The sequence below is a fragment of the Scyliorhinus canicula genome, chromosome 3 (genome assembly GCF_902713615.1).
Source record: "Scyliorhinus canicula chromosome 3, sScyCan1.1, whole genome shotgun sequence".
Lineage (NCBI taxonomy): Eukaryota > Metazoa > Chordata > Chondrichthyes > Carcharhiniformes > Scyliorhinidae > Scyliorhinus > Scyliorhinus canicula.
In genome coordinates, this window is record NC_052148.1 from 21,055,631 (window position 1) to 21,069,299 (window position 13,669).

Sequence of the window (13,669 nt, forward strand, 5' to 3'; positions counted from 1 at the left end):
GCCTCCCTGCGGTATCCCACTAGTCACTGCCTGCCTCCCTGCGGTATCCCACTAGTCACTGCCTGCCTCCCTGCGGTATCCCACTAGTCACTGCCTGCCTCCCTGCGGTATCCCACTAGTTACTGCCTGCCTCCCTGCGGTATCTCACTAGTCACTGCCTGCCTCCCTGCGGTATCCCACTAGTCACTGCCTGCCTCCCTGCGGTATCCCCACTAGTCACTGCCTGCCTCCCTGCGGTATCCCACTAGTCACTGCCTGCCTCCCTGCGGTATCCCACTAGTCACTGCCTGCCTCCCTGCGGTATCCCACTAGTCACTGCCTGCCTCCCTGCGGTATCCCACTAGTCACTGCCTGCCTCCCTGCGGTATCTCACTAGTCACTGCCTGCCTCCCTGCGGTATCCCACTAGTCACTGCCTGCCTCCCTGCGGTATCCCACTAGTCACTGCCTGCCTCCCTGCGGTATCCCACTAGTCACTGCCTGCCTCCCTGCGGTATCCCACTAGTCACTGCCTGCCTCCCTGCGGTATCCCACTAGTCACTGCCTGCCTCCCTGCGGTATCCCACTAGTCACTGCCTGCCCTCCCTGCGGTATCCCACTAGTCACTGCCTGCCCTCCCTGCGGTATCCCACTAGTCACTGCCTGCCCTCCCTGCGGTATCCCACTAGTCACTGCCTGCCTCCCTGCGGTATCCCACTAGTCACTGCCTGCCTCCCTGCGGTATCCCACTAGTCACTGCCTGCCTCCCTGCGGTATCCCACTAGTCACTGCCTGCCTCCCTGCGGTATCCCACTAGTCACTGCCTGCCTCCCTGCGGTATCCCACTAGTCACTGCCTGCCTCCCTGCGGTATCCCACTAGTCACTGCCTGCCTCCCTGCGGTATCCCACTAGTCACTGCCTCCCTCCCTGCGGTATCCCACTAGTCACTGCCTGCCTCCCTGCGGTATCCCACTAGTCACTGCCTGCCTCCCTGCGGTATCCCACTAGTCACTGCCTGCCTCCCTGCGGTATCCCACTAGTCACTGCCTGCCTCCCTGCGGTATCCCACTAGTCACTGCCTGCCTCCCTGCGGTATCCCACTAGTCACTTCCTGCCTCCCTGCGGTATCCCACTAGTCACTGCCTGCCTCCCTGCGGTATCCCACTAGTCACTGCCTGCCTCCCTGCGGTATCCCACTAGTCACTGCCTGCCTCCCTGCGGTATCTCACTAGTCACTGCCTGCCTCCCTGCGGTATCCCACTAGTCACTGCCTGCCTCCCTGCGGTATCCCACTAGTCACTGCCTGCCTCCCTGCGGTATCCCACTAGTCACTGCCTGCCTCCCTGCGGTATCCCACTAGTCACTGCCTGCCTCCCTGCGGTATCCCACTAGTCACTGCCTGCCTCCCTGCGGTATCCCACTAGTCACTGCCTGCCTCCCTGCGGTATCCCACTAGTCACTGCCTGCCTCCCTGCGGTATCCCACTAGTCACTGCCTGCCTCCCTGCGTATCCCACTAGTCACTGCCTGCCTCCCTGCGGTATCCCACTAGTCACTGCCTCCCTCCCTGCGGTATCCCACTAGTTACTGCCTGCCTCCCTGCGGTATCCCACTAGTCACTGCCTGCCTTCCTGCGGTATCCCACTAGTCACTGCCTCCGTCCCTGCGGTACCCCACTAGTCACTGCCTGCCTCCCTGCGGTATCCCACTAGTCACTGCCTGCCATTTGAAAAAGTTCTGTTTATTCCTACTTGTTTGTTTCCTGTCTGTCCACAAGTTGTTCTCTCCACCTCAATACATTACCCCTAATCGCATGTTCTCAATTCCTTTCCACACGCTAATCTCTTAAGTGGCACTTTGTCAAAACCCTTCTAAAAGTCCAAATACACCAAATCGACTGGCTCCCCTCGTCAACTCTACTTGTTACATCCTTGAAGAATTCCACTAGATTTGTCGAGCTTGATTTCCCCTTCATGAAACCATGCTAATTCTCCCCCCTTCCCTTCCCTCCCTCCTTCCTTCTTCCCCCCCCCCCCCCCCTCTCCCCCCCACCATGCCCATGCCCATGCGGTAAGAACCCCCAGGCAAGACAGCAGTTGGGGGTCTGCTGGTGCCTGGGACCCAGCTGGGTCAGAGCCGGACACTGAGCCTCTGGTACAGGGTTACCCGGAGCTGATGGAGACATTAGTGTGCGGTTGGGACATTCAGAGGGAGATGTCAGCAACACTCCAGCAGTCCAGGAAGAGACCCAGAGGCTACAAGCGCAGGAGGAGATGTTGCCGGCCATGCTTGGCACCAAGGCAACACTGCTAGGGTAGCGATCACGGTGTACGATGTTCGCACCATTAATGAAGGTGTCCAAGGCGTCTCGCAGTCAGTGACAGCCATGGCTGAGGGTCTCGGCAGGATGTCCGATGTCACCCAGTACCAGACTGACCTGGAGGTTCTGCGGGACATGTCCCGCCCTCAGATGGGAATGGCCGAGGTGCTGCGGAGCCTGTCCCAGTCACTGAGGAGCATCGCTGAGGGCGTCGGCACCATGGTGCAGGGATCAGGGCTGGAAGAGCCAGATGATGCAGAGGCAGCCGGGGCTTAAACCCGCCATCCCAAGGTAAACCCCAGGGCCCTATGAGCACTGAGCAGGAGGAGGGGTGCATGCTGCCAACCATAACCCGTCCCATGGAGTGGCGATGGTAGCCACCAGCTCCCCAGAGTTCCACCTCTGATGAGACCGCGTCTCGCAGTTAGCACATGGGACAGGGCAGCACGATTGTGCCAGTGCCGCCAAGTGAGCCGGGCCCTCCGGCCCCAGATGACACCCGCCAGGGGCAACGAAGGCCATGGGAAGTGGTGAGCAGCTGACTGCCTCCACCTCAAGATGTGCAACCTTGGGACACACCTAGAGGTAACAGCAGAGCTAGGAAGGAAAAGCACATTGACGATCACTGAAGGCACCGGGGTCGGGGGGGGGGGGGATTACAAAACACAATAAACACCCATATGCACAACCAGCATAATGCCTCTGTCAATGCAGGCCAAACCCTCTGCCCATCTCTCCAGGCATCCCCCCTCCCCGTGGCACTCACACACCCTCCGGCCATGGACATGTCCCCTCCACTGGGTGTTCGGATGTTGGCTGCTGCTCGTGTGATGTTGCCTCCCGCAGTGTTCAAGCACAGTGTCCATGCTTCAAGGCATGATTGGGTGCTAGACAATGGCTCCCACATGTTACATGGCCCGCCTACCCACAGGGATCCACTTGGCATGTGTGAAGTGCTCACTTGGCCACGATTGCCAATGCCCCATTAGCAATAGCCTTCAGTCGCACGGCCAGAGGCTTCAGCAATCGATGGCGATTATGGGTGATCAGTAGGGAACCCCTAGAACGATCCAGGGGCTGGCATGGTGGTGCCTTGCACGGTTGCCCCCTGCACCTCTCTGCCCACAAGTATGAGGAGGCGGCCATTCAGCCCCTCATGCCTGCTGCATCATTCAATTAACCCATGGCCGACCTGCACCTCAACTCCATATACCTGTCTTTATTCCGTGTCCCTGGAGAGACGTACCAAAATAATGATGAATTTCCAGCTGGAAATCTCTGGATTCTTTAACGGAGATGTGGGCGTGGATGGTTAGGCCAGCATTTATTGCCAGAAGGTGGAGATGGGCTGCCTTCTTGAACCATAGCAATCCATGGTGGGACTTGATAAGCGGTTGTGAGGGCATTAAGTGTCAACCACATTGCTGTGGATCCAGAGTCATAAGGATGGGCCCGATTTCCTCCCCCGAGGAAAATTAGGGAACCAGATAGGTTTTTTAAGCGATTAGACTTTTAATTCCGGATTTTTACCGAATTCAAAATTCCAACACTCGCCACATGATGGGATTTGAACCCAGGTCTCCAGAGAATCACCCTGGGCCGCTGCTCCAGCGATAATACCGCCGGGGTCGCCTCTTCACTACCATAAGAAACACTTCCCGGTTTTACTCCTAATTTGAAGATTATGCCCCCCCTCCCTTCCAGTTCTCGATTCTCCCACCAGAGGAAACAGCCTCTCCCTATCTACCTGTCAGAGTTTTAACACATTGCTGTTGGGTTCCTAAGAGACTCGAGCCAGTTTGTTTCAAGCTGTACTCAGGATTCAACCTCAAAGCTGCGATATCACGCTGTAGCCCAGTGTGCTGATCGGAATCTGTGCGAGAGAGAAAAAAGGTCTGTACCGCAGTGCAGTGCCAAGTCAATATTATCCCCAGAGCGTACTGCCCTGCACTTGGTGCATTGCTAGATTTATTGGAAGCGACCTCGACTTGGGTTTTAATTTTTAATTAGCTCAGTGCCGATTGGATTGGAGCTGCGGTAGAGTGACTAGTTGTGCATTTTAAAAATCGGTGTGATTTATTAGCTTTTTTTCCCCTGAATATCAATGGGGAATCCTAATCACGCGCGCTTCCGAGGACATGTGGCAAACGGAGCGTTCAGCAGCCGGAGCACAAAGGCTGGTTTGTTAAGAAAGCACAGTAAGAAGTCTTACAACACCAGGTTAAAGTCCAACAGGTTTGTTTCAAACACGAGCTTTCGGAGCACGGCTCCTTCTTCACCTGAAGAAGGAGCCGTGCTCCGAAAGCTCGTGTTTGAAACAAACCTGTTGGACTTTAACCTGGTGTTGTAAGACTTCTTACTGTGCTCACCCCAGTCCAACGCCGGCATCTCCACATCATGTTAAGAAAGCAGCAGGGGGGAGGGACCGGCTGCATCCCAGAGCACTGCAAACACACCGAGCTCCCGCCCGGTGCCCAATCAGTGCAGTGAATTCTCCCGTGGGTCCTGGGGATGACAGCAGAGGGCCGCCGTCCAGCCGGTCAGAACAGAGTCAAAGTCTAAAAGCTGGCTGGAAATTTGGCTCCAAATCGCAAAGGCTGCAAGCATTGACTGAGAGAGAGTGTGCAGAGGACTGCCTGCTCTCCCTCGGTCTGTCAACTGGACGGAAGCTATCATTCCTCAAGATCAGGCCCCACAGACGTTTATGGCACTTCATGGAAGCCTAACTTATTAGGTGTTGCGTTTCCTTTCTTAACCCCCTTCCCGATGACACAGACACGCAAACGCCGTCCAGCTGAGACACTAATACCCAGGCCCCGTCCTAACCCTTGGGCGCAAAGGATTTGTTGGCCGTTACTTCGACGGGGCCAATGTTTATCCCTCAGTCATTTTCACTGTGGTGTTCTGGGGATACGAACATAACAAGTTAGGAGCAGGAGTAGGCCACTCTGCCCTTCGAGATTGTTCTGGAGTTCAATAAGATCATGACTGATCATCAAAATGTAACTTCCCGCCTATCCCCGATAACCTTTCACCCCCGAGTTTATCAAGCATCTGCCTACCGCTGCCTCAAATACTCAAAAACTGTGCTTGCACTGACTTTTGAGGAAGAACGTTCCTGGGACTCTCAACCCTCTGGCGAGAAAATATTTCTCCTCACCTCGTTTAACTGGATGACCCCTGATTAAGCAGAGACCCTTCGTTCTAGATTCTCCCACAAGAGGGAACGTCGTCTCCTCATCCACTCCTAACGGTCTTATGGGCTCGATTCTCCCAAAAGGGAACAAAGTCCCATAGTGAGCGCATTTGGCCACGTGTTTCCCAGTGCCGTGAAACACACGGCTATTCACCCCGACTAGCGGGGGAATGGGGAACCCGCACCCCAAGCCCCCACATACCCCCCGTTTTGTACAGTGGGGAGCTCTGCTCACCGGAACTCTTCAGAGGTCAGGACACCATTTTTAAATGACATCCTGAGGCTCCCCAAAGTGATACCCGACCTGCTGCCACCCCTCCTCCTCAACACTCATGCAGGACACCCCCGGCCTGATCGCACACAAAAAAAATGCCATCCTGACAGTGCCCTTGCCAACTGGCAGAGCCACCTGGACATATTGGGTGCCAGCCTGGCACTGCCAGGTAGCACAGCCAGGATGCCCAGGTGGCATCAGCAATGCCAGGTAACCAATGTGCCCAAAAGGCATGTAGCTGGGGGACCTTCGATCTCCTGGGAGGCCCCCCCCCTACAAGTGCTGTTTGTGGCGGCCAGTGCTGAACAACGCTCGTCTAAGATTTCCAAGGCAAAGGAGATGAATCCCAAAGCCTTGGGTACCTCGGGAATCTGCATATCAGAGCGAGATAAGCTGTCTTGCTCTAATATGCAGATTTGCCAAAAGGTGACCCCACCGACAATGGGCGGGATTTACATTGCAACATCTCGTGAGATCCAAAGCAATCTCGTGAGGGGTAGCAAGCTGGGTAGATCTGGGAGCAGGGTCTCCCGTCTTGGCCACGCTGCATCGCAGCGAGTTGCTTTTCCGGCGCAGCGTGGCCATTGAAACATACAGGGCCAATCAAGTTGCCTCTTACACTAAACTCCTAGCCTGTCCAACCTCTCCTCACAAGACAACTCGCCCACTGTGTGCAAATTAGTTACTGTATTTCCTACACTGCAACAGTGAACAGACTTTAAAAAAAACTTCTTGAAGTGTTTTAGGATGCCCTAAGATTCTAAAGGTGTTTTAAAAATACAAGTATTTCTTTTAAGCATCTCAAATACACCAAGATGGTCTCTCCCTCTTAACCCCAAATACTGACACTTCCACAGCAGGTGTTTGAAGAGTGCGGAGAGGTATCACAGCGGAGGTGTTAGCGGAGATTCACAAACAATGTTTCAGCAAGGTTGGCTGGTCAGTATCCAGACAATCAATCACAATAACAGAACCGTACAGCACAGAAGGTGACCATTCAGCCCATCTCATCTGTGCCAGCTATTTGTCATGTAGAAAGCCTGGCAGTCAATGTGCACACAGATAAAACAGACAACTGCAGTGATGGTGGTGACCAGGTTGTCTGTTTTGGGTGATTTTGGTTGAGAGATGAATATTGGTCAAGATGCCAGGAAAAACCCCCCTGCCCTTCTTCAAAAATAGTACGGTAGGATTTTTAGAAAAAAACTTTGAGCGTGCAGATGGGGCCCAGAGTTTAACGTCCCATTTAAAATCTCTGAACAGTGCAGCACTCCCTCAGTCAGCACAAGTCTCTGCAGTAGGAGCCTGAACTCAAGCTGTGGACCCGGAGGCCCCCCCCCCACTCCTGGTACCATGTTGTGTTATGTACTCTGGGATAACACAGGCTGCAACTGGATGCAGCTTTAACCAAAAGATCCTCCAGACCTTGAAGTTAGTTCAATCTGATTTATTGAACCTGTCACACAGTTAGCACAGTTCTCCGAGTTTGACTCTCTGCTAACCTAAGTGTGGTTACTCTGTCTGACTGAACCAGACTAGCTCTTAGCCACGTGCTGGAGGTGTGATACTGTCAATACACCCTGACTTACTCTGTAGATATTCATCAGTGGGAAGAGGCGGAGTGTGAGCACCTCGTGACTTTTATAGTGAGATACCACCCCTGAGTGTCCTGCCTACTTGTTGTTCATCTCCTGTTCTCTGTGTTCATTAGCTGCCTGTCTGCATATCATTATCTGCATGTCTGCATATCATGACAAGTGCCAACAAGTGAGCCAAGGCTGGCACCAACATCATATCCTGAATCACCTGAAGCTTAGTAGAGCTGGTGGAGGCCTTTCAGCCAATCAACTCTTCATTGTCCATTCTGTGAGCAACGTAGTTTGTCCTACCACCCCACCCCCTCCCCCTGTCACACCATCATGGGGTGGCACCGTGGCACAGTGGTTAGCACTGCTGCCTCACAGCACCAGAGACCCAGGTTCAATTTCTGTGAGGACTCTCTGTGTGGGGTTTGCGCCTTTTCCCGTATCTGCGTGGGTTTTCTCCGGGTGCTCCGGTTTCCTCCCACACTCCAAGGATGTGCAGGTTAGGTGGATCGACCATGATAAACTGCCTCTGTCCAGAGGTGTGCAGGTTGGCTGGGGTTACAAGGATAGAGCTGGACAGTGGGCCTGCTCTTACAGAGGGTCGGTTCATATCCGATGGGCCAAATGGCCTCCTGCTGCAGTGTAGGGACTCTATGATTCTATTTACGGGGAATACATTCCGAATCCTAATCACAAATTGCACTCCCTCCTGTCACTTCTGCTTCTTTTGCCAAGCCCCATGTGTTCAGTGCAAAGGGCACTCACCTTCAGTTACAGGAGCTATGTCGATCAGCTTCAGGTAAAGGTTCGGAAGTGGGGAAGAGCTGGCCTCTTGTCGCAGGTTTTGGCTCGCTGGCAGCAGAAACGTGATTTCATATTTGTGACTGATCTTCAAGAACCCAACCTGGAACAGGAATAGAGCAATGGGAAGAATATCAGAACACAAGCACTGCATGGACCAATGCAACCACCTCCTGACACTCGGCCCCTACTCATCCCAGATGTTGTATTGCACCACCCCCACCCTTCACCCTGTAGATATCAATGGCCGTCCGTAAATGCTCTCTAATTGGAGGAACAAATATTCATAATACAAATCAAAACCAGGTCATGCGGGAGGGAATCAAGAACAGCAACTCTCGTTGCCTCAAAAGGCCGGAGCCAATCAGTCAGAGATGAATAGATCATAGATTATAGAATTTACAGTGCAGAAGGAGGCCATTCGGCCCATCGAGTCTGTACCGGCTCCTGGAAAGAGCACCCGACCCAAGGTTAACACCTCCACTCCATCCCCATAACCCAGTACCCCCACCCAAACTAAGGGCAATTTTGGACACCAAGGGCAATTTATCATGGCCAATCCACCTAACCTGCACATCTTTGGACTGTGGGAGGAAACCGGAGCACCCGGAGGAAACCCACACACACACGGGGAGGATGTGCAGACTCCGCACAGACAGTGACCCAAGCCAGAATCGAACCTGGGACCCTGGAGCTGTGAAGCGATTGTGCTATCCATAATGCTACCGTGCTGCTGCTGGTTAGGTTGGGAATCAAGGGATATGAAGACAAGGTAGGTAAATAATGCAGATGTGCAGACCAACAATGGCCTTGTTGAATGGCGGAGCGTGCTCAAATGAATGAATGGCCTCGTCTTGTTCCTAGGAGTGCCAAGGAGTGAAATGTTCCACCCGATTTCCCTTCCTACTCTCAATCAATGCTGTAGAATGTTTGACAGCGACAACTAATGGAAGATATACAGCATGTACTCGTGAACTTAGTGCCAACGGTGTTAGATAAGCAGCTATCCGATTTCATAGGCCAGCCAGCAGTGTAAAAACAAACAAGCCAAGTTATTTTTAAATACAGAGCTGATCATGTTTTTGGGACATCCAATGGTGCAGTGGTTAGCACTGCTGCCTCACGGCGACGAGGACCCGGATTCGATCCTGGCCCCAGGTCACCACCAGTGTGGAGTTTGCACATTCTCCCTGTGTCTGCGAGGGTTTCACCCCCACAAGCCAAAGATGTGCAGGGTAGGTGGATTGGCCACACTAAATTGCCCCTTATTTGGAAAAATTTAGAAACAAATGTTGGGACAGCCCAAAGATCTTCCCAGGCCAGTCAGTAAGCAAGCAACACTCTAATGGACTGCACACAGGATGGTGAATGGCTACACCACCTGTCTCTTACAGTTGAGCAGCCAACCAGCCACAGGCAGAAATGGACACGTGATGTTTATGGCAGCTATCCATGGATAGCAGACTTGGCAGGACCCTGTCCCTTTAGAGGACACAACGCTGGAGTGCATAACAAAAGGTCAACTAAAACAATGATTTGTAGGAACATGGGAGTTTAATTTCAGCAAACTATAATGCTTAGCAACCTTTCAACCAGGGCCTTAGAGATTGTTGTTCCTTTCGACATACTCAGGAATATCCTGGTGGATTATTATGTAGAATCTTGATAGTACAAAGCTTGAACATTGACACAGAGGGAAGCGGTCTCTGCAAACAAATATCCAAGCCTTGTGAATTCTTCAGAAGCTTGAGGAGCCTATAGTTCCCCAATCCAATTCCACGGAATGCCAAAATCAAGTTACCATCCAGTCAGCAACCTTTTATCCTATGGTACAAATTGCTGTGATCATTTAAAATTTGGCATTTTTGTGTTTGTCCTGATTGCAAGACAAAAGCTTCGGCAACATGTGAAATTCTACATGGAATCTACCGTACAGAAGTCACCATCTCACATTCATGGCTTATTCACACATCCTTCCCATTCCATTCTCCCTCACGTACCCAGCTAGCTTCTCAATGAAATGCACAAAGTCATTACTCTGATCCTCTATCCGTCAGGTCATTTAGACATTCTGAATTCTCCCAGTGTACCTGAACAGGCGTCGGAATGTGGCGACTAGGGGCTCTTCACAGTAAATTCATTGCAATGCAAGCCTCTTTGTGGCAATAAAGATTGTTATTTTATCTCTCCTAGTCCAGGGCTCTCAGTTGCCTCGTGCTCACCACTGCACCATTGGATGTCCCAAAAACACGATCAGCTCTGATACAGGTTCATCGACTGGAATTGGGGGGATTAGTTCTGTGAAGGCAGAAGAGCTGCTGACTTGTGGAGGTAGCAGTAAGTGTGCCCAATAATCTGTGCTCCCATGTCGGATGATTGCAGGTGTCGGGTCTCCAAAGTTTTACTTGGAAAAACTCAGCAAGGTTTTGATAAACAACTTCAAAAAAAAGGAGGAACGAGAAAGGGTCAGTAACCAGTGGATAAGTCTCAAGGTGATTGGCAAAAAAAAAAAGAGGCAGAAGTGACATTCGCTAGGATTCTCTGTTCCGAATTCGCCCTGTTGCCGCCGCCAGCGAGAACGGAGAATTTGGTGCTCAGCCAAAACTCCATTTACTGTGGCGGAAACGGAGAATCCCGCCGGCAGTGATGGACGGAGAATCTTACCCCACATCTGGAACCGCACACAGTCTAAAACAACGATGGAAAGCAGATTCAATGGTACCCTTCAGAAGACCCAACTGCTGGAGGGGAAGAAAATGACAGGGCTCGGGAGAGAAAGAAATTAGAGTCCATTGTCATAGAGTTTTTACAGCGGGGAAAGAGGCCCTTCGGCCCACTGTGTCCATGCCAGCCATCAGACACCTATGTACTCCAATCCCATTTTCCAGCACTTGGCATCTCAAGCGCTCATTTAAATACTTCTTAAAATGTCGTGAGGGTTCCCGTCTCTTCCTGGCAGTGAGTTCCAGATTCCCAACCCTCGGGATGAAAACGTTTTTCCTCACATTAAATCTATGACCCCCCTGGTTATTGACTCCTTTGCCAAGGGGAAAAATTCCTTCCTGTCCATGTCCTTCATAATTTTTTATACACCTCAAATCAGGCCCCTTCCCCTGACCCCCAGAGAGCTGAAAGCCGAAACGCTCCAGCCCAGGCAACAGTCTGGTGAATCTCCTCTGTACCCTCTCGAGCAATCAGTTTGTTCCTCTAGTGCAGTGACCAGAACTGCACGCTGTACTCCAGCTGTGGCTTAATGACCGTTAGGGTGAGCCGATTTGCGGGTGCGATTAGAATCAGAGAATTTAAGGCCATTCGGCCCATCAGGTCTGCACCGACTCTTGGAAAGAGCACCCTACCCAAGGCCACACCTCCACCCTATCCCCATAACCCAGTAACCCCACCCAACACTAAGGGCAATTTAGCATGGCCAATCCACCTAACCTGGATTCAGCTCCGGCGAGAGATCCTGAATTCAGCTCCGGTGACTCGGTTCCTCTGTGCTCAGATGCTGCAACTTTCCAAGTTTCCCCTGCACTTTCTGCTGGTATTCATATAGCACCTGTTACTTAATAAAACATCCCAACCTATTTGCAGGAGGCTTGGTGAAAAATGAAAAATGAAAATCGCTTATTGTCACAAGTAGGCTGCAAATGACGTTACTGGGAAAAGCCCCTGGTCGCCACATTCCAGCGTCTGTTCGGGAAGGCTGGTACAGGAATCGAACCGTGCTGCTGGCTTGCCTTGGTCTGCTTTCAAAGCCAGCAATTTAGCCCAATGAGCTAAACAGCCCCTAACTGGTTTTAAGAGGGGTAGGTTTTAAGGAGGAAACAGAGATCGCGAAGTGGCTGAGAGAAGGAATTCCAGAGCTTTGCGCCTCCAAACTAAAGGCACTGCTGCCAATGGCGAGGTGATTAAATCTGTAAGAAGTCTTACAACACCAGGTTAAAGTCCAACATGTTTGTTTCAAACACTAGCTTTTGGAGCACTGCTCCTTCCTCGGGTGAATGAAGAGGTACGAGGAACTTCACCTGAGGAAGGAGCAGTGCTCCGAAAGCTAGTGTTTGAAACAAACATGTAGGGCTTTAACCTGGTGTTGTAAGACTTCTTACTGTGCTCACCCCAGTCCAACGCTGGCATCTCCATATAGTGATTAAATCTGGGGACGTTCATCTGAAGGAGCACAGACATCTCAGGCTTATAGGAACAATACAGGCTCCACAGATAGGAAGAAGCGAGACTGTGAAGGGATGGGAGTATTTTAAAGCTGTGGTTTAGCAATTACAGGGTGATGAGTGAATTGGTACTTGGTCATAAACAAAACGTTTCCGATAAGCTGGTGGAGAAAGGCATTGCGAGTGATGACAACAGTGTCTGCATTACATTTTCACAATTTGATTGTGGGATTAGTGCAATGAATACAGACAGCTTTGATGACGTCCAGCTTTGTGCCTTCACGACCAGACATGAAATAGGAGGTGGGCCATTCCTCACTACATATTTTCCTACCTATCTTTGCATCATGTGCAAATTTAGCTCCCACGCCTTCACTCCCCTCATCACAGTTATTATCAAAATTATTAAAGTGGAGTTCCCAGTGCAGACCCCCTACAGAATTTAATTCATCACATCCAGCCAATCAGGTAAAGACCCATTTACACATACTCTTTTCTGCCAGCCAGTCAGCTAATCTCCTAACCCCATGCGAATATGTTATCCCCTTTTACTTTCTGCAATATTCTTTGATGTGGCACCTTATCAAATGCTCAGCAAATTCAAGTATAGGCTCCCTTTTATCCAGAGCTTGTTACACCTTCAAAAGAACTCCAATAAACAAGATTTGCCTTTCACAAAACCATTCGGAGTCTTCCAGATTTCCTAGAGTTTCTCTAAATGCCCAGCTATAACCTCCTTAATGATGATCGATATCAACACCGTCCCCATGGCTGTGTGGAGTTTGCACTCTCTCCTCGTGTCCGCGTGGGTTTCCGCTGGGTTCTCTGGTTTCCTCCCACAGTCCAAAGATGTGCAGGTTAGGTGGATTGGCCATGCTAAATTGCCCTTAGTATCCAAACGATTAAGTGGGGTTAGTGGGTTACAGTGATAGAGTGGAGGTATGGGTTAAGTAAGGTGCTCTTTCTAAGGGCTGGCACAGACTCAATGGGCCGAATGGTCTCCTTCTGCACTATAAATTCTATGATTCTATGACAGACATCAAACTTGGACTATAGTTTCTGGTTTTCTGCCTCCCACCCTTCTTGGCAGCACGGTAGCACAGTGGTTAGCACTGTTGCTTCACAGTGTCAGGGACCTGGGTTCAATTCCCAGCTTGGATCACTGTCTGTGCAGAGCCTGCACATTCTCCCTGTACCTGCATAGGTTTCCTCCGAAAATGCTTGTTAGGTGAATTTGACATGCTGAATTCCCCCTCATTCTACCCGAACAGGCGCCGTAGTGTGGCGCCAGGGGATTTTCACAGTAATTTCATTTGCAGTGTTAATGCAAGCCTATTTGTGA

At 51.2% G+C, this 13,669-nt stretch overlaps 1 protein-coding gene across 1 annotated transcript in view; it reads right to left on the reverse strand.

The window, feature by feature from the left end:
* The window catches only part of c3h20orf27 (chromosome 3 C20orf27 homolog), a 104,257-nt gene that overhangs the window by 45,841 nt on the left and 44,747 nt on the right, over positions 1 to 13,669 (reverse strand). The window contains exon 3 of the mRNA XM_038793203.1: positions 8,120 to 8,258. Coding sequence (XP_038649131.1) covers positions 8,120 to 8,258 — 139 coding nt within the window. The remainder of the gene's footprint in view (positions 1 to 8,119; positions 8,259 to 13,669) is intronic.